The following is a 22004-nucleotide window of genomic DNA, read 5'->3' as shown; positions in this document are numbered from 1 at the left end:
TTTTGGGTAAAAGGTAACGTTCCCTGACCCCTGTGCTAAGGAATATAGATTGTAAGCTCTACCGGGGCAGGGACTGATGTGAATGATTAAATGTTCTCTGTAAAGCGCTGCGGAATATGTGTGCGCTATATAAATATCTGTTAATAATAAATTATATATAGATGTAGGACTTCCTCCTTTCTTCACTATCTGTGTATATTGAACTTTCCTTATTAAGCAGAAAACCAGACAAAATGTGTTTTCCGTTTGTTACTACATACTGTTATAACTCCCATGCTGACTGCAGTGAAGCAGTTGGTTTTTGGTTTATAAATAAGGATATGTTAGTGAGCAGCAGCAGGGGCTGGATTACACATGAGATGAATGCATGCTGATTATTAAATTAATTATACATTAATCTGATTATAACCTTACACTGGAATTTGTTTAATAGTTTTGTGTCATTAAAGAAGAATGCTGAATGTAAAACCTCCTTTGGATGTGTCCATTACTGGGCCGGCCTTTAGTGAAACAGGAAGCACGTGTTTTATACCCCTTTCATATCGCAAGTACAAGCCGATATCGGGTACAAGCCGATTTGACCCGGTAATTAGTGCAATGCGAAAGGGGTTACCGTGTCCCGTAAACTGGTAGCAATACCGGGTCGTTGCCGTGTTGCTTGGTGGTGTGACGGGATCAAATGTGTCGAGCCACCCATTTCCCGTTCACAATATGGAGGAGGCTGCATTTGGAGCAGTGCCAGCTCTAAGCGCGGCCCCCGATGACACGCCGACTCCCCACTCCTCCCCCGGATGACTTCAAAATGCAGGTTTGCGCCAGGACTGAACAGTTTCAAGGTCCCAGTGCGACCCTGCATTTTGCAATGTGAAAGCAGTATTCGTCTCAATTGCTGTAATCTTGTTAGTTCAGAGCAAGTATTGCCCACTTGTAAATGAGGGGAACTCATTAAAAAGACCTCTTACCCACTGTGTCACAAATTAGTTCATTGCTGCTTGCTCTGTGTGCTTCTGTCCCACCCCGAGCGCATTAACTACATTATTGCTTTTTATAACCTTGTGTTTTACTGGTTACAGTGTTTTCTACGTTCTTTTTAATGTAGCTGCAGATCAGCAGGTAAAGTACATATTTGCAACAGCTGTGGGTTGCTAGGTCTACAACAACTGGGTCGACATGGGTCTAGGTCGACATGTGTTTTTTTTTTTCACTGTTTTTTTTTTTTTTTTGCCGAATGTCAACACAGTTGACATGGACACAGTTTGGAGTGCACCACATCAGCTCGCTATGCTTCGGGCACGGTGCCACGCTAGGCTAGTCACACTGTCTTATTCTCCCACCATGTCCTAGTGAATGGTAGGGTATGAAATACCACCTGTAGGCGGAAGCGGTACATCTGTCAGAATGAACTTAGGTCTACAGTCATTAGGTCGACCCCACTAGGTCGACTGGCAGGAAGGTCGACCTGACTTAAGGTCGACATGGGCCAAGGTCGACATGACTTAAGGTCGAATTTGCATAAAGGTCGACATGAGGAAGGTCGACTGGTCATAAGGTCGACATGGGTTTTTCACTTTTTTTTTTTGATCCGAATGTTGACACAGTCGACATGGACACAGTTGGCAATGAGAATCGGACCCTCGCATCGCTCGCTTCGCTCGCAATGCTTCGGGCACGGTGCCTCGCTGCGCTCGGCACACTATTTTATTCTCCCACCACGCCCTAGTGGATGGTAGGGCATGAAATACCGCCTGTCGGCTCAAAAAACAGTGAAAAACCCATGTCGACCTTATGACCAGTTGACCTTCCTCATGTCGACCTTTATGCAAATTCGACCTTAAGTCATGTCGACCTTGGCCCATGTCGACCTTAAGTCAGGTCGACCTTCCTGCTAGTCGACCTAGTCGGGTCGACCTAATGACTGTAGACCTAAGTTCATTCTAATAGATGACCGCTTCCCCTGTAGGCACATGTCGGCTCAAAAAAACAGTGAAAAAACCCCATGTCGACCCAATGTTTGTAGACCTAATGACCATATCCCTTTGCTACATGTTTTTTTAGTTAGCAGTCACATAGTCGCACCTTTGTTTCAGTAATATTTAATCTAATATATCAGTTCATATCATTGATGTCTATAGAATGAGAGGGGGGGGGATAGCTGTAATCATTGATGTCTATAGAATGAGAGGGGGGGGGGGATAGCTGGAATAATGTAAAATACCCTAGTATGCTGCTGTGCAAAGTATCCTATGCCGCTAGGGGCCAATTCAGTTATCGGCGATGTTCTGCTGAACATCCTGAAGTGTTTTGCTCATCTCTGCCAGTTCTGGTAAACCTACATCGCTAATTATTTTGTTCACCATGGAGTGCAAGGCAAAACATGTGCTGTTCCATTCTGGAATGGCACATCATGGCTGAGCCGCTAATTGAAATGCTTCCTTAATACACAAAAATTTTCCGAAGGCAACAAAAAACTTCTAAAAACCTTCTTGTGTTTTATTACCATATTGCGAGCATATATGCGAATACAGTTTGTAACTTTGAATAGTGCACCAGTAAAGAGCTCCTGTCCTAGACAGGACAACCTTAACTCTACAGCTTTTGTGAAACTACTGTCGTTTTCTGGCAGGGCATGCTGGGATGTGTAGTTTCTGGAGAGCCACAGTTGATACGGCCTGTCTTAGTTTGTGATGGTGATGTAGTAGTTATTTAGCTGTGTTTTACTTCTGCCTAAAGGCCCTCATGCAACAATTTTGAACAATTTCATGTGATTCCGACCTTTCGGGCTGATCTATCGTTTGTAAAGTGTCAAACCGTATGCGTTTTCCATCCGATCCGCGGTCCCTTAAGAATACCCTAGATTTCTGCACTATGAATTTGTTGGAATATGATGGGAAAGTAGAGTGCCTTTTGTGCATGTGATGTGTTGCAGAACATTTGACTGGCATTTCCAGCCCCCTAATCCAGCCCATCAGATCTATCTTATGCTGTGTACACACGGAGCAATATATCGCTGAGCAATATATGCCGCAGTGTACTGTTTTCAAGCAATATATTGCTCAGTGTCTCCTTGTCATCAGCGACCAGAGATGATCGCTGATGAGAAGGAAACTGCCTGGGGGAAACCGCTGACTGCCAGGGAAAGAGCTGGTCACAGGAGCATTGCTGAAGCGACCATTGCAGGGCTGGCCACGGTAGCGCGCTCCCGGCGATTTATCGCCCATAGCACATGAAATCACTGGCAATATGGTCGCTCAGCGACCATATTGCCAGAGATATGTGCTAAATATCGCCCCGTGTGTACACTGCATTATGCAGCAATAGTGAAGGTGAAGGTCCAGGGGATAGTTCAAAGGAAATCGCATGCGGGTCAGACATATCATTTGCAGGGTATGGGCACCTTTAAATTACTGCTCCCAAGTTGCAGCTGTAGGGTTGTTACACACCAGCTCAGAGAGAACACATTTGTCAGCCGCTGTATTCCTGTGGAACAAGGAAGTGGCATCTTATTAATATTTATTTGTGCTTTTGTTCATGGGGCTCATCAACTCATCTGGTGTTTTTTTTAAGTGAGAGTAAATACAGTTGGTTCGGAGTAAAGATAATGTTCCTTTTCTAGATGTTTTTTTATTTTTTATTAGGTAACTATAGGGGTGTTCATCTGTGCTGTAATGTTGGGTACACCGCACTACCTGCAGACAGCGACATCGGGGTAATACTTACTTACACACTTGCCGATGCTTGTAGCGAAGGAGCGGGGGCCGTGCACATGATGATGATGATGATGTCAAGGATTCGTGAGACCATCCATTGTCAGCAACATGAAGCATACACACCGGACAATGTAAACATTTTGTTGTTCGCACTCGCCAATCTTCAGAATCGTTCACAATCTCATCTAGTGTGTTCCCAGCTTTAGACTTGTTGCAGAGAACATTATTACTTCCTGTAAATCCTCCATATTGGTGTTTTGTACACTCGGGGTAACGGATCTGCGTGATGGTTTCTGCTTCTGCATCATGTATTCTACTTACACGGCAGCTTTCTGACATTCTGCTGAGTAAGGATGCTGCATTTGGACATAACATGTTAAGCCCTACGTGTTTACTTGGACAGAGACCTAAAAACTGCTGGCACCAATGCTTACTGGCCTCTTTGCAGTAAGGCTGATGGCTCACAGACCTATTTCTGTAATGGTTACATTCATATACTATTACAAATTCCCATTTCAGATTATTACGCAGAACCACAGGCACACATATTATTATATCCTGTATCTTCACAGCTGTAAAGCGGTCTGCATGTTCTACTCGTTATATCTTCAACACTTTACTTTATTGATGTTATGTATAAAGTACAATAAAGTTGGGTACACACCTATGCAGTATCCAGATCCATCACATGATATCGGCTAGTCGGGGCATAGGTGTGCATGGCCGCTACAAATGTTACAGCAGCGGTCAGATCGGTAGATCACATCTGATCGGCTTTTTTTTTTGCAGTTCAAATAGTCTGGTTTAAACGTTTCAAAGAACTGTAATTTTTTTAAACCTATTTTTCTAAATCAAAAACAGTCTACATTGAATGTTTAATGATGTTAAATTCCATGCACACTGAGCCCAGCGTGTATGGACAGCGATGATCGCATTCATCGCTGCTGGTATAACCAGCAGATGAATGGCTTTCCCGGCGATGTTGCGGGAGCGCACAGCACCGCTCATCGCCGGGTCATACACAATGGGCGGCTTTGAGCTGAAAGCCGCTCAAACCTGCTGTTTTGAGCGACTTTCAGCTCAGTCGCCCAGTGTGTATGGGCCTTATGTTTTTTAAAATGGCTCACCATTGCATCTGCTACTAGCGCTAGGGCTGTTGAGCCTGACTTGACATTGGACTTGAAAGGGTTAAGCAGTAAATTCTCAGTGTCTAAGGTGTGTGCGCTGGTCAGATAATCACTCTGAGGGTTTATCTGATGTGTGCAGTGTGTACCAGGCTTACCCTCTCAGGTATAGTGAGGGAGGGGTATGTGTGGCATTAACCTGGACTGTTGGAGTGATGTGGAGTACCAAACCTTCAATTTTAGGTGGGAATTCAAGTCTTTTGGCTGGGCCGCTGGACATCACATACTGCCAGTTACCTCACATGGGGGTTTATTCTAGTTAATTCTTTCTGACAAAATCCTTCTTAGATGGACAAAACCATGTGCACTGCAGGGGGGCAGATGTAACATGTGCAGAGAGAATTAGATTTGGGTGAGTTATTTTGTTTCTGTGCAGGGAAAATACTGACTGCATGATTTTACACTTCAATATAGATCTCACTTTGAAGAAAAACCCCACCCAAATCTAATTCTCTCTGCACAAGTTACATCTGCCCCACCCGCAGTGCACATGGTTTTGTCCATCTAAGAAGGATTTTGTCAGAAAGAATGGACTAGAATAACCCCCATGGTTTCCTCACATCTCTAAGCTGTGCTTGTGAGTGCGATGCGCCATTCCAGGATGCACATAATGCTGCTGCAGACCCTCATTGTGCACATGCACGTGAACAAAAGCGGCATGGACTTGAAGAAGGCTGTAGCCTCATGGAAGGGTGTGACCTCGTGGTGCTTTATTCCCTTTCCATCATTGTGTTGCATCCCCATCTGACACATCCTCACCCCTCTTTTTTCTCTCCAGTCCCAGCTGGAGAGTACTTCAGAATGTGGTAAAACTTTGCACACTATTATATGAGGTGTCATAAAAGGGCCTACACATGGGGTGAGAAAGCTGAGCGATCTAAGCTGTGTGCTGAGCGATCTGTCAGGGCCAGGGTTCTCTGGTGAGAACCCTGGCCCTGACCGGCTATTCAATAGATTTATCCAGCACGCTGGATATTAATCGCCAGGCGATAGTCATGTGCATTTCTATGGCTAAGCGATCTAGTGAGATTGCTTAGAAAATGCCCTGAAATCGCTCGGGCCAGAAGTTTTTTTTTTTTTCTCTCTTTTCTCTTTTCTCCAGAGCAAAACATTTCTGCCAACGTTTATTGAACTTCCATAACCCATCATTATAGAAGTCCAACTACTGTTCCACTTCCAAAATGACATTGGACAAAAAATCGCCTAACCTGCAGTGACTTCTTCATCTCATGGAAGAGAAAGCAGTATGTATCCTGCCATAACCTCCTCTATGGGGATTGGGTGGTCGGCTGTGCAGCACATAAGCAACCTCCTGTTCCCGACCATTATAAAGCTGTGTACACACGGTGCAATATATTGCACAGTGTCTCCTTTTCATCAGCGATCAGAGATGGTCCCTGATGAAAATACTCTGCCAGGGGAGCTGCAGGGGGAAATATCTGCGACCAGCGACCATTAGGGGCTGAACACGGTAACGCGCACCCAGTGATTTATCGCCCACAGCACATACAAATCACTGGCAATATGATCGCTCATCGACCATATTGCCAGCGATATGTGCTTAAAATTGCCCGTGTGTGCACAGCTTAAGAGTATTATCAGCTGTGCATCGGCACTGCTTGCACACATTTGCAATTGTCCGTTCACCAAGAGATGGTGTTGCTTTTTACTGTACAATTACTGCTGAATCGGTAATGAGCTAAAGCACAGAGACAATACAAAATGAGCGTATGACCTCATCCACACTTACAGTAATGCTTTTAACCAGCGTTGAGTGCTTTGTATTGTGACAGAACATTTGTACAAATGTAAAGTTAATCTAATCTCACTGTAGATTTTAGATTCCATGTAGAAATTCTTATATTCCCAATGCGTCTAGCTAAACATAACCCTAGCTAGCCTGGGATTTTAGTGATTGATCCTGTGCAAGGGGTCAAATACTGCTTCTTGCTGATATGAACCCAAGTATCGGCTCATTGTGTAAATGTGCATTCCATTGGCTGATCTGATTGTAAGCCACGTATGGAGTAATGTAAACACATCGGCAGGTGGGATTGGCTGACCGCAAATACAATGCAAGGTTCTAGTTATCGCAGTTGTGAATCTGCATGTACAAGAGACAAATTGCTAAATTATCTAGTGTGCATTCTAGCACCCGCCATCTTTGAAAACCCATGCAGTTCCTGTTCCCTGCCTGTGGTGTTTCTGGCACAGGTCTGGTTTGCATATCAGTGCTAATATACAGACCACACTGTGCTAGAAGCACTACAGCAGACAGCAACACCCCAGGCAGGGAAGAGGAGAACTGCATGGGTTTTCAAAGATGGCTGGTGCTAGAATGAACAATAATATCTGATCTTCTATGGCTAGACCTGTTTTTTAACATTACTATTGTTTATCTCTTATACTCCGATTAATAGAGAACACTTGCTCTTCTGCTTTACTTGATCACTATTTTCCAGCCTGTCGAAAGGATGGAACAAAATAACTAATCAAACTGATCAACCCTAGAATTGCTCTGTCTGGTGCCATTTAGTGACACTCAACATTCAAAATGTTTGAATCCCCCCCCCCCCCCCCCCACCCCCCATAGAGGTGAGGTGTTGCGTTGGACTTTTCATATATAGGAATAATATCCCTTAATACTAGGCACACATGTAAAACCGCTAAGGGCCCCTTTTACTAATGTATGTATCTGTAAAATGTGCTGTCCATGTGTAACCAGAGGAATAGATTGTGGTTCATAGCAATTGGTAAACCAGTCTTTAATGCACAGTTAGTAGATTACCCATTAGCCTTCTGAATTGAAGTGTAGGTCTGTGTTCTCCAGCGTCAGCTGAGCAAATTGCTGTAAACAGTCTGGCTATGAATGGATGAAATACTGTTTACATTCCTAATTCTGTCTACTGGTCCTGGGTGGCTGAATACTTGACATTCTTACTGAAAACTATCCCCAAGCAAGGCACAAGGCTTCTCTCTCTTCTGGCGAGAGAAAATAACATCTTTGTGAAGGTGGTGTTTGTATGTGGAATGTGAGGTAGGATATCGGCCGCAGCCCTCCTCCCCACTCTGCTACCAGCCTGTGTCAGGTCTGCGGATCACGTTACTGATTACCATGAATTTGCTTTCATCCACCTGTACCAGGTTGTTGGAAGCAGCGGTCACTGCCCTTTTCAACCCCCTCCAGGGCTGTGAAATACCAAATTCCATTCTGATGTAGTAGCTAGTCAGCACGTACAGCATTGATAAATATTATAGCTGTCATAGTAGTGCATTCTGTAATTAGGCTTTCCCTGGTGATTAGTACATAGAGTATTGACTACTGTTCTGCTGCAGTGCAGATGAATGCAAAAAAAAAGAACTCGACTGTTTAAAATCAATGCTACAAGTATGAACATATCCTAGAACAGTTTGTTATCATTATGGCAGACGTAGTTCTAAAAAAAGAAGCCGCATTCCTAGAATTTAGGGTTGTGATGTCAATAAATATGGGTGTGGTATGGGTATTTCAGTGAATCTTGTGCGAAGTGTACACATCCCAGGAGTATTTGGAGGAAGGGTTGAAAAGTATACCCCTACCCTTTCCATCCACCCGATATTGCTATTCCTTTATCTTCAGGGCTCTATAAGCTATTTTAGTCTATAACACCACTACTCCATATCTCCCAGCTTTGTGTCGTCCCCCCCCCCTCACACAAACACACACACGGAATTGGTAGGTATGGCATAGAAATGTAGACTGCTTTTACTCACCTCGTTGGTTATCCTAGAATGTACGCGAGACTCGGCTCTCTTGGATTTGGTCAGAGCAGTACAACCAAGTGACGTATGTGTTCCATCATAATGCAGCTTCCATTAAATGTCCTCACCACACTCCAATGCTTAGTTGTAGAGAGATGACTATGCGACAGGGCTTCAATCTAAACTTGTATTTGTTCATGCTATCATCTATATATGTCTAGTGTCCATTTGTGTGTCCCTGAAACACTTCCATCTGTTCGTAGCGAGTGAAACTACATCTCTCTCTTTCACACATGGACAAACACAGAAGCAATCACAGGGTAGCAGACTGGCTTTCGAAGCATTTGCTTCGAGTGGACTTATATCCATAATATATGGATATTACTCCATCCTGGTGTTGATAAAAATTAAAAAAACACAACACACAGACATTTATTACTATTCTTTTATGGGAGTTTAGATACTTTTTATTTGATGATAATAATGAAACGTATTTATGTTGGAATCCAATAAGCTCCATTTATGTAGGTGTATGTTGTTGGGGGTTGCTTCAATTGTATGGCCGGTGAGATTTGCCTTATCACCCTGTACCATGCTCAGGTGAATGATTTGGGTTTGGTCATTGCTACCTTAGTAGAGAATAGTGAACGTTGTTTATACTGTATTTATAGTTACATTTAGGAGCAGTTTGTTTGTTTTGATCAGAGGATTTGGAGAATATTTGCCATCGCGACCTAGGTATAACTCTTCAAATAGAAACTGAGACTTTGACAGCAGTAGGGAACCATCCGGTCCGTCTAGTCTGCCATTTTAGAGTGCAGTTATTAGGGTCAGGGTTTGGATTTAAGGGTAGGGGTGTTAAAATGATCAACTGTTTACTTTCAAATAAAGGCAGTTCAGCTATGGGGTCCTTTTTAAACCTGTAATGTTATATTTGCCATTTATTATTTGTCCAAAAACACTTATTATTATTGTATATATGTTGAACCTGTTTCTTATGAAGGTATGAGACAAATCCTTCCAGTTGAGGTTTTTTCCCCTTAAAGTGAAATATAACCCTTAAAACGAACTTCCCTTGCACCCTGCCCTGTCTCACTTTGCTAGAGGCCTCCATTTGCAAAGGCTACTTAGAGTGCTCCGGTCACCTGTGCAACGCATAGGCAGCCATCTTGTAAGGCGACTTGTCTGTTATCTGGGACCCAGCGACCTAGAGGAGGCACAAAATCACAATGTCCTATGGCATTTATAGGTTTAATCAATGGCTTTGTAAAGTGACCATTTCCTGAGGAATGTGTTCTGAATTATTCAGTCACTTGTCAATCAGATTTGAGTTTGGAAGGCCTTCAATTGGACCATGGTTACGGTATAGATGATAGACAATGTCCGGGTCAAAAGTGACTAATCAACACCAAAAATGGGTCAATGGTGTCTAAAGATAGACAGTCAAAAGGTCGATTTTTGAGTTTTTTGTGATTCTTTTTATGCTTCGGACACGGTGCATCGCTGTTTTCGACCTTTTGTCAATGTCAGCCTAGTGACTGTTAACCATTAGTGGTCGATCTAGTGACTGTCAACCTAGTCCTTGTCTATCCACTGACTGCATATCTTGGATCACCAAGTAGGAAGCATATGTGTCCAGTTCTACACAAAATGGCAACCATCTGCGTCACTGTAAACCATAATGCTTTACATTCGCTTTCCTTATAATACAGCCTGCTTGCTGGTTCAGATAGACTTGCCCTTTAGGTGACAGCCAGATGGATAGGGGCTCCGTGCTCGGTCAGGCAGGTTGAGCAATGTTTCAAGTTCTGGCTGTTTTGGAACAGGAAGAGGCAGAATGTATCCTAATGGGTAATGGAATCCATGCTACAGGCAAAACTTATGGTTTCCTCGCCTATACTGTATGGCTGCGTAAAACAAGCAGTTAACGTTCCCTGTATGGATATTTTTTTTATGCTTCTTCTTTTACCCTATTGTAAGCTACCATATTGTAACACAAACTTTTATTTGTATTTCAGAGATGCGTGGTCCTACGGTTCCTGAAGTTTCCCCCAAACAGAAGTCTGGTATGAAACCTTTCACTCCTAAATATGAATTTCTGACTTTTTACAGAACAAGCTCTGAGAGTTATCAGCCTGGATTTATTAGAGCAATTATAGAATTATTTTGGTTGGCTGCAATGTTGCGCTTTTCTGTTGCACACATGGGGAATAAGTGTGGACACTTGTGTGCCCGATGGCAGCTCAATTCTGCTTTGCTTTATGTACTGTTTTCTAGCTTACTCCATAACATAGCTACTTAGTTTTTATCAATTAACCTTGAGGGAATTATAATGGATGCGGAGTTTTTATTTCTATAAAACATGTAAATCTCTTACAGTTGAGCTGGAATCTGCGATAGCAGACTGGTAGAAAGATGGCAACAGATGATGGATGGGGATGCCATGTTACAGCAAGGGGTGATTGGCCGCGACACTTTTTGACAGTTGGGGGTTTGTGGTTGGAGAGTGAGGTGTTTCATATACTTGCAGATTGTGGGTCTAATTCAGATTCTATTGCTGATCTCCAAAAATCGCTACTCAGGGATTTCCTGAGATCTGTGCACTTGGCAGTAGTTAAACTGCAGTCTCGCCATGATTGCAGTTCAAATATCAACAGGGACAGCAATGCAGCGTTTTATGGGAGTGGTCAGGACAATGCAGGCATGTCTGGCCTGCTAGGGGGGGAAGGCCATGGCGGCTGTGTGATGTCGTACACATCCGCTGTGACCCAAAACATGGCCTGCCTGTGTCTGGCTTCTCAGCTATGCTGTGCAGCCATGGGGCAACCGGTACTGTGCAAGCTCTTTGCTGTGTTGCGAATTGTTTGCACTTGTGACTGCAAAATTTTGCGGGCATATTGCAGGGTGGGACAGCCTTGCCCTCTGCGGGATACACCCCCCCCCCCCTGCATGCTAGCGCCAGGAGTTTGTTTAGTGAATCCTCGGATCGGGCCCTGTAGCAGCAGGAGGACAAAGACGGAACCACTAACAAAAGAAATGACCAAGAATTTCTATATAGGTGCGCTGAGAGCAGCCTTGTGGTGGAAACTCTCCGATATGGTGAGCCCTTATCACCAGACAAATAATATTAACAAAGGTTCAGATGTATCCCTCCACTCTCTAAATACAACAATACACCCCTTATTCGTGGAGAGGGGTCCTCTTCTGCGATAGTCACGATGTGCAAACACCTGAATATGAATGTAACAAATACCATATCTCGCTCTTAGGAGAATAATGTTCCTCTTCTCCGCCTTAAAAGTATTCACAGGGTAAATGACTCAGAGGGGATCTGGTCCTATGGTCTCATCAGATATAGTGAATGTGCTCCAATCATTTCCCTCAAAAAACAAGGAAATTATATATGGTATAATACCATTTATTGAAGTAGTAATTTTAAAACAACAAATGATACCTTTTACTAAAGAACCCAACAGGATACATTTTTTTAGATTAAAGAGACAAGAGCCTCTCATGGAGGTGATTGGACCAAAACCAACTAAGAGGGGGAAAAGAGGGGGCACAAAAAAGAAACATCATGATGAACGCCATAAAAAGAGGAGAATAAAACCTAAGATCCCTCCAACTCCATTCAAGATACTGAGAGAGGACCAAGCTAAAAAAACATCTAGTTAAAATATTTGGATGCCGGACGACTCGCCTACAGTCGGGATTCCGACAGTCATTACTCCGACGTCGGAATCCCGACTGTTCCCTCGTGGGGGTCCACGACCCCCATAGAGGGAAAATAAAATAGGTGGTGAGTGCAGCGAGCCCGCAAAGGGCTTCATTGCGCTCCCCCCGCTGTGCAGTCGGGATTCCGATGTCTGGCTAATGACTGTCGGAATCCCGACTGTCGTCGTGTTATACTACACCCAAATATTTAACATCAGTTCTTATCACCTAAACCCAACAGAAATATCCGTATTTTAAAAGGGTTTAAAATATTCTCCGACAAACAATATTAATAAATTTCAGACTTTCGTAGATATTCACAAATATGTCAGAAAGTTGTGCATTAGAATTTTTATTTTTTTTCTACAAAAGGAATTAGAGACCCAACCTTCTGCATCTGTGGACCCACAGACAGAAACATTGGAAAAACATTGGAAAGATTTAAACCTAAATCAATTTTCTTCCCTTTTTTTTTTTTTTTTGTAGATACCTTTAGCACTCTTTTACAAGAAGACATTAAGAATATAAAGTATACTAAAATATATATATATTTTTTGCACACATAAAAAATGTGAATGTGTCATGTTCATGTTTTTCTGAATTAAACCAGGTGAAGATGCTTTTAGAGTTGAATAAATACTCGGAACCTCTCAGGGGGTTCTGCCTACTGTCTGCAACATAGGACTGTCTAAGCTGCTGTCTGCAGACTTGATATAAAGATAATTGACTATAACAAAAGCAGGGGAAGCTTATACAAATTCATCTAAACAATTCCAACTTGGAATTTCCACTGTCAAGAAACACTAACAAATGGAAACGGAAATGTCTGTCAAGACCAGATGTGATAGGTACAGAAATAGCATTGTTAAAACTGCAGAACGGAACCCTTGCAGAGGACCTACAGAAAGGTGTAACATACTGGAGCAATGGCTTACATCAGACTCTCAATGTCGGTTCTCCGGACCCCTCACAGTGCATGTTTTGCAGGTCTTCTCACAGAATTAAATGAAATAAGCTGCACCTGTGGATCTTTAAAAATATATCGGTCCGTAATGAGTGCACCTGTCGTTTGACCTGTTAACCGTGAACTGTGTGGGGTCCTGAGGACCGAGTTTGAGAACCGCTGGCTTACATGGATAGAGGGACCTCTATCTATCTATATACAGTGGTTCTTGAAAGTTTGCGACCCCTTCAGAATTTTCTATATTTCTGCTCAAATTTGACCTCAAACTATTTCAGATTTGCACAAGTCCTAAAAATTAGATAAAAGAGAACCATATCAAACAAGAGATAAAAAAAAATAGATTATTGATAAAAAAATCCAATATAGCAGATCTGTGAGTGACACAAGCATGTAAAGCATTAGGTTTAGCAGATATTTGAAAGGTGAAATTAGTAAGGTATTTTCAATCTATGCGATTGCAATCAGGTGTGAGTAGGCGACCTGTCTTTTTTTTTTAATTTTATTTAAAGAGAACCGGGATCTATTAAAGTCTTATGTTCACAACACATGTTTCTGGCAGTTTATCCTGCCAGGAATATAGGACATTTCTGGCGACCTCAGAAGAAGAGGTGTTGATGCTCACCAGGCTGGAAAATTTCACAAAACTATCTCTAAAGAGTTTGGACTTCACAACTCTACAATCAGATGGAAGAGAATCCAGACCATTGCCCTCCACAGTAGTGGTTGACCAACAAAGATCACACCAAGCGTAAGGTCTCGAATAGTTCACAAGGTAATAGTATCTAAGAAACTGCAGGCCTACTTCACATTAGCTCATGATCATGAGTCCACCATCATTGGGACACTGAACAACAATGGTACTCATGTTCTGTTTGGAGAAAGAAGAATACTACATTCCATCAGAAAAACATCAAACCATCTGTGAAATACTGTGGTGGTATCATGGTTTGGGCCTGTCTTGTTTCTTCTGGCTCAGAACAGGTTGCCATCATTGATGGGACAATTAATTCTGAATTCTACCAGAATATTCTAAAGAAAATGTCAGGACATCTGTCCATGAGCTGTATCTCAAGTGAACGTGGGTCATGTAGCAAAACAACGACCTAAAGCACACAAGTCCTTAGACCAGTGATTTTCAACCTTTTTACCTTGCGGCACACTAAATAACATTTTAAAATTCCAAGGCACACCATGTGATCCCCACAGGTCAAAACACATTGGCCACCACAGGAAAAAAACAAACCTATTGGCCCCCACATTAAAACAAGCACACTGATCCCCACAGGTAAAAAAAATAAAATACATTGGCCCTTTACATGAAAAGAAGAGACCAGTAAATAACAATTGAACTGGTGGTGGCTGTAAATGGGTTTGGGCATCTCTAGATCTGGGGGCACACTTGAGAACAGCTCAAGGCACACTAGTGTGCCATGGCACAGTGGTTGAAAAACACTGTCTTAGACTAAAAAATGGTTCAAAATAAATGTGAGCATTTCGTGGGAGGAAATCCATCAATATAAAGCAGTTGATGCTGTTTTGTTCGGAGGAACGGGGTGAAATTCCTCCAAGCTGATGTTCAGGACTAATCAACAATTCCTGGAAACCTTTAGATGCAGTTATTGCTGCACAAGGGGGTCCTACAGATAACCGAAAGCAAAGGTTCACATACTTTTGACACTGAGATGTCATATTTTATCATTTTCTTATTTAAAAAATAAACTTAATATTTCTGTCTCTTTTTGTTTGATTTGTTTCTCTTCATCTACTGTTTGTGTGAAAATCGGAGGTAGTTTTAGTCCAAATTTCAGCAAAAATGTAGAAAATGATGAAGGGTTTAAGCACCAATGTATCCTTTTTTTTCTATCCCTATCTGTCCAATAGCAAAGCCTAATGCTGTGCCTCACCTCTGTGGTGCCACCAGCGGGCACTGGAGGGTGTCTGACTGAGCTCCGCGTGATGGTATTAGGTCAAACACTGTTGGTAGACACGCAATAGGGTTGACACTTAAAAAGATAAACATGCTTTAATTGGACATGGGAAAAATGTAGACATGGAAAAAAGTCAACATGAGTTTTTATCGTGATTTTTAACATTTATTTCAAACCGACTTGATCACACTTAACCATCTCAGTGGGTATACAGAAAGAATATAATAGTGTGCCAAACTATATGGTGCCCATGTCCACATATGGAGACCTAGACCATGAAAAACATGTTGACCTTTTGTCCATGTTGACATATTGCCAGGTGACCAATAGTAGTTGACCGATTGACTGTGAACCTCGCTCTACATAGTGCAACAGGCTTGAACCCCCCCCACCCCAATCCCTAATAGTGTCTGTACCAATGAGATGAAGGCTGTCATGATATGTTTTTACGTTGGCTGTAGGTATGAAATATAGCTTCAGGCGTAACCCAGCCTTATTAGTGGTGTTTGCTGTCTGCTGTAACTGGGTTAAGTAAATAAATTCCTTCTTATTTCTGAAATACAGTATGGACACCTTGATTTAACTCACTTTTAAGTAACTTACATTCTGATTTGTGCAAAGCTTTCAGACTCATACAATGATTGCAGAATGTACATCTGGGTCATTTTTCAGCCTTTGGGGCTACAGAAGTAAAACATGAGGGATGCAGTTAAGATCCCGGCGGTCGGGATCCCGGCGTTCAGAATCCCGACGCCGGAATCCCGACCGCCGAAATGCCGACACTTTCTCCCTCCTGGGGTGTCCACGACACCCCTGGAGGGAGAATAAAATAGTGTGCCGAGCGTAGCGAGGCACCGGGCCCGCTGCGTGGCGAGCGCAGCGAGCCCGCAAGGGGGGGGCGATCCACGTTTCCCCCTTGTCGGCATTTCGGCTGTCGGGATTCCGGCGTCGGGATTCTGAACGCCGGGATCCCGACCGCCGGGATTCAATACTGAATCCAAACGTGAATGTGATCTAAAGGCTTTTCTTAAATAAGAGAATAGTGGAATATTGACAAATGGCATGTCTCAAGTCCTACCGACTGTACCCATCGTCATGAAGGGTGCAATGACTATACATCATTATTTTTTTTAAGATGTACTCTTTCTTCTATTTTCACTTTAACTACCTATCCCCATTCTGTGTACCTGTGCTTTGCAAAGGGATGTTTGTAGAGGGCTGGGAAATGTAAACATAGTATGAAGGCTACACAGTGTGAGCAGGAGAGCGGTTCCGTCTTTGTGTTGGTGATTACCTAGTGTATGCTTTCTCCCCTGAGTGAAGTCTTCTCCAATCCAGACAGTCCCTGCAGACTTAGTCAGACATCTATCCCATACCTTCTAATGGTCCCTGTCTTCGGTTGGAACAGTCCCCATTTTAGGGTTTTGTCCCAGCGTCCTGCAATCAGTACATACATCCAATTTTCTAGCGGTTGGAATTTATTTAACCTGCCACAACCAGTACCACACACATATGCTTCACCACAAACCTCACTGCTTTGCCATTCCTGTGTCACATTGGGTATTGCGTTAAGTACACATGATAGGCTAATTAAATATTTGAATGAATGAGCAGGTGCAGTGGTTTTACCATCTAGTGCAGTGATCGAGAACCTCAGCACTCCAACTGTTGTTGAACTACACATCCCAGCATGCCCTGCAACAGTTTTAGCAGTGCATGCCGAGATGTGTAGTTCAACAAAAGCTGGAGTGCCGAGGTTCTCCTTCACTGGTCCAATGTATATTAACATCTTCTAGCATGGTACAAGTTGAGTATCCCTTATCTGAAATGCTTGAGAACAGAAGTGTTTGGGATTTCAAATATTTGCATGTACATACTGAGATCTTGGTCTAAACAATAAATTCAATGTAGGTTTCCTTATGCACTTGGGGATTATTCTGGTTCACCCGCAAAGGCAAATTCATTCTCAAATGGACAAAACCATGTGCTCTGCAGGGGGGCAGATGTAAAATGTGTAGATAGAATTAGATTTGGGTGAGTTATTTAGTTTCTGTGGAGGGAAAATACTGACTGCTTTATTTTTACACTGTAATATAGATCTCACTTTGAAGTAAAACCCCACCCAAATCTAATTCTCTCTGCACAAATTACATCTGCCCCACCTGCAGTGCACATGGTTTTGTCCATTTGAGAAGGAATTTGCCTTTGCTAGTGAACTAGAATAAGGGCCTTAGTGTAAAGCTTATTTTCGCTTAGCGTTGTGTGGTGTGCGTGCGCTTATGTAACGGTTTTTGGGTGTAAGCGCAAAAGACATTGCAGATGAAGGGGGCTGGGTGGGCTTATTCTCCCCTTAGGGAAGCTGAATAAACTGCTGTCCACCTTTTTGTCTTGACTACGACCACTCTCGTATGACCAGATGTGTAAGGGGGGATTCTGACTCTTGGAACGTTCCGACAGTCAGAATCCTGCCCATTTCCAACAGTAATTCGATTTAAAGTACCGACGGACGAGTGTCGAAGTCCTGAAAATGGCCATGAATTCAACAATCCGCGGCCGTTTCCGACAAAACAGATCCAACCTTTTGAAAAGGCCTTTTAACGGCAGCAACGTCAACTGCCGGTATTTCCCCTGTTAGGAGATATCCCCCCAGATTGAATACCCCCGTAGGTGTCTACTGTTGGCACCCATGTAAAAAGTTTTTGAATCTTCTATGGAAATATTACTTAAATACTGCTGTTTTCCTGAAGCCTTTTGCTTGGCTTGCTTATTATCCGCTGTTATAAAATGTTTCTTGTGTGAATAGTATTTTATTTGTTCATTTTTGGAGACAAAAAAAACAAAACAATGACTGGTTTGGCTGAGAGGAATGCCTCCGTCCTTCGCAGGAATGTCTGTGGAATGTTTCAGAGCCATCATATTGGTCCAATATGCCGTATTGTATGTCCGCTTTCATGTAAGAAATTCTATTTCTTACGGTTTTTGTTTTTGTCTTCAGACGGCAGAAGAAGTCTATCAGCACTTGCACAACATTCTGCACTTCGGAAAACACATCATGAAGCAGTTTTTAGGTGAAAACTATGTTCACCATGGGGTGAGTAAACCAGAGCAGGTGTTCATATAGATGTGTATTACATGGCAGGTCTGTAGGACTACTTCTGGCCACATACAGGGGGAACGAAGTCCAATATGGCCTTACATGCAGGATCCATCCAGCACAGGCTGACTGTTTAATTCTGGCATCATTGGCACCGATGTATTGGCAATATCAGAAGTTGGCTGGCCTAGTATTTTGGGACCAATCTCAAACGTGCAGAACTGAAGTTAATCCCTACGGGCCTGATACAGATATGACGCATTCATGGCCATTTGAATCTATCTGCCTTTCAGATACAATATAGCGGTGGATTCCTCCACAGCAGGAATGGCCAAACTATGGCTCTCCAGCTGTTGTGAAACTACACATCCCAGCATGCCTTGTTAAAGTTTTAGCATCCCTAATACCAAAACTGTGGCAAGGCATGATGGGACTTAGACTGGAGGGCCATAGTTGGGCCATGCCTGCTCTACAGTATGATTAGTGTTATTATTAGTTACTAGTAGGGTGGCCAATCGCGGGATCCCTGGATTTGGCCTCAAAAAGTCCAGAATTTTGGAATTAGACTGCGCATGCGCAGTCTAATGCCGGGCAGCGTCTGAGCGTCTATTTTCCCTCGTGGAGGTCCACGACCCCCATAGAAGGAGAATAGAATAGGTGGCTCACGTAGCGAGCCACCGTGCCCGCAGCGTGGCGAGCGCAGCGAGCCCGCAAGGGGCTTTTTTGCCCTCGCCATGCTGTCTGACTCCAGGCAGTCGGTATCCCGACGTCGGGTTAATGACTGTCGAGATCCCGACTGTCGGAGTCCCATACCACACCCATGTCTTACTGGTTTTATGAACGTGTCTAACAATTGATTAATATGTATTTGTATACAAATACATACTTTTTATTTGCCTGGACATATTTGTATAATAAGTGTGAGAACAGTGTGTCAGTGAGTGTATACACATATATATCTGTTTGAGTCTTTCCAGTGGGTACATCAGTCTGTTAGCCGTGAGTAATGCGCTGTAAGCTTCAGACCTGTAGGTGTCTGACCGGGCTGATCTGTTTCCTGTTGGCTCACTAGAAGTATTTGTGTGCTGAGACATTGAGATAAGTAATGGGGATTGGTTAGCTGTGGTACAATGTCCCTGTCAATGACATCATTGTTAGGAGCTTGTATACTTAGTGTATCCGTGCGTAAACTTTGCAAAGTGATTAAATAAGGGCTTTTACCGTTTATCTTATGCGTCACGTTTAAGTTCTGTTAATCATTTTACCAAACTGGAATAGTAATTGTACAATATATTGCATTATTAGAGTATTTAAAGCTGGTCACTTAAACTTTTTTATTCATATCTGCCAATCTAAAATTCCCGTTCTGTGCCATCTGGAAATTGCTGCGGTACGGTTTCCCTCAGGCTGGATACACTTACTGTAGACCAGGCATGTCCATACAATGGCGCTCCAGCTGTTGTGAAAACTACAAGTCCCATCATACCTTGCCATAGTTTTGTTATTAGGGAATGCTAAAACTATTTTTAGGCATGCTGGGATGTGTATTTTTACAACAGTTGGAGGGCCACAGTTTGGATATCCCTGCTGTAGACTGACACTACTACACCTCTTGGTTCTTAATAACAGAGTGACTATCCAGCTTTCCTGCACAGGTGGGAACCTGCTCTGGCCTGTTGGCGCTATCCTGTTTTAGATTGCATTTTTTCAACATGATGATTATTATTATTTTATTTATAAGGCGCCACAAGTGTTTCGCAGCGCCGTACAAAAGAACAATACAGGGAGACAAAACTTGGCATAACATAGAATAAATTACAAAAATAGAGTACAAATAAAGAGCGCCACAGTTCAATACACATTACAGCTTAAATATAAGTAGTGAGGACTCAATCATCAACATACTATAAGAGGTTTGAGGCCAATGATGGAGATGATGCGGATGAAGATGGTCACTGAGTGTTTGAGTATAGGAGAGCTGTGAGTGACATGTGAAGAGAAGAGGGCTTTGACAACAGGAGGGAAGAGGGCCCTGCTTGGAGGAGTTTACAATCTAGTAGGAAGGGTGGATGCTTAATTACGAATTCAATTGAGGGTGATCATAAGCTGCACTTAGGCCCTTATTCAGATCTGATCGCAGTACAAATTTGTTTGGAAAATGGCCAAAACCATGTGCACTGCAGGTGGGGCAGATGTAACATCTATAGAGAGTTACACTGCAATTAAGATTTCAGTTTAAACACACCCCACCCAAATTTAACACTCGATGTACAAGTTACATCTGCCCCACCTGCAGTGCGTATGGGTTTTGCCCATTTTCCGAACAAATTTGTACTGCAATCAGATCTGAATAAGGGCCATAGAGCGAATGTTCTTGCAGTGTCCAGCTTCTCTCCCCAGACAGTACAATTGTGATACAAATCCAAGCGATTCGCTGGCTAACTAGGCAAATGGCACAAATGTGTCTTCATTGTGTTTCCAGAGCACTTCTGTGCTTTGCATTGCTGTTTACTGAGGATAACATTTCTCCAAATGCTGGTGTGAATTGCCACTAAACCATCGCAGCCAACTATCTCAGGGCAGTGTTAGCAAGCGGCTCACTGTCTTCTGGCACTGAGTTTTATTGGCTTCTTGTGGCTTTTTGCCATTTTCTGCAACAGTATTTCATGCAGGATATTGGGTGTGTGTATAAGCGACACTGCAAGTGGAACAAAGATTATCATGAATGGGGATTGTCACATATTTTGCAATGCCACATATCCTTTCCCAACAGCACATTTGTACTTATGTTGTCATATGAAGCTGTTCCTTGACTCCTCACCCCAATGTTCCTATACTCTGGCCCAGCAGGATGGCTGTCAATCAGATCATTTCTCCAGACATTGGGACCTAACCTTTATTAGGATTGGACACTACAGGACTACAGTTTGGGAGTAGTTCTAAAATACTATTACTGTAAGTGATTTATTAGATGACCAGCTTAAACTACAAGTGGGTCATTTTAAGGAGTATATTATTAAGCTACATGATACAATTATTTGTTCAATGTTATTGCCAAAATTATGTTTTGCTCTTTTAAATAGTTGCAAACGTATCACAAACGACATTGGCGTATGTCAGTCTGGTGTGACATAAATAGCACAAGGTTAATCTTCTAATGCGCTAATTGATTATTTGATGACTAATAAGCAACTTGTTCTTTTTATAGGACGTGGTTGACTAATAAGCAACTTGTTCTTTTTATAGGACGTGGTTAAGTTACCTTTGGATTTTCTACAACGTCTCTGTTTGAAGGTCCAGTCTGAAAGGCCAGGTAAGTTGCTAATTGTAACAGTTTTCTACTTAATGCAGCTCTATGAAAGACATGAGACATGAATAATGAACTGCCTATACTGTGTACCGCTGGTCTGTCGGCCAGTGCGCCCCAGCGATTGTATGTCTGTGTACTACATTGTTTGCAGACCTATCGCGTTGGCTGTGTAACACAGCCGATGGCTGATGCATCAAAAGCTATATTGGTGCATTGTGCTGTGTGTACGGCGATCTGCCCTTACACTCGCTGCAGGAACCAGCTGTGATTGAACTCTAAATGCATCTGCCCAATTGTGACGTCAATCACAACCGATTGGGCAGTGTGTATGGAGAACACGCGGCTCGTTCCGTCGAGCTGTA

At 42.8% G+C, this 22004-nt stretch overlaps 1 protein-coding gene across 1 annotated transcript in view; it reads left to right on the top strand.

Annotated features, from left to right (window-relative positions):
* Window positions 1-22004, top strand: part of IPPK (inositol-pentakisphosphate 2-kinase) — a 62666-nt gene that overhangs the window by 14227 nt on the left and 26435 nt on the right. Inside the window, exons 2-4 of the mRNA XM_083156134.1 lie at window positions 10651-10698; window positions 18234-18329; window positions 21579-21645. Coding sequence (XP_083012260.1) covers window positions 10651-10698; window positions 18234-18329; window positions 21579-21645 — 211 coding nt within the window. The remainder of the gene's footprint in view (window positions 1-10650; window positions 10699-18233; window positions 18330-21578; window positions 21646-22004) is intronic.

The sequence above is a fragment of the Crinia signifera genome, chromosome 8 (assembly GCF_055691185.1).
Source record: "Crinia signifera chromosome 8, ASM5569118v1, whole genome shotgun sequence".
Taxonomy (NCBI): Eukaryota; Metazoa; Chordata; class Amphibia; order Anura; family Myobatrachidae; genus Crinia; species Crinia signifera.
Note: the sequence above shows the minus strand (reverse complement) of the source record. Positions and strands in the feature narration are given on the sequence as shown.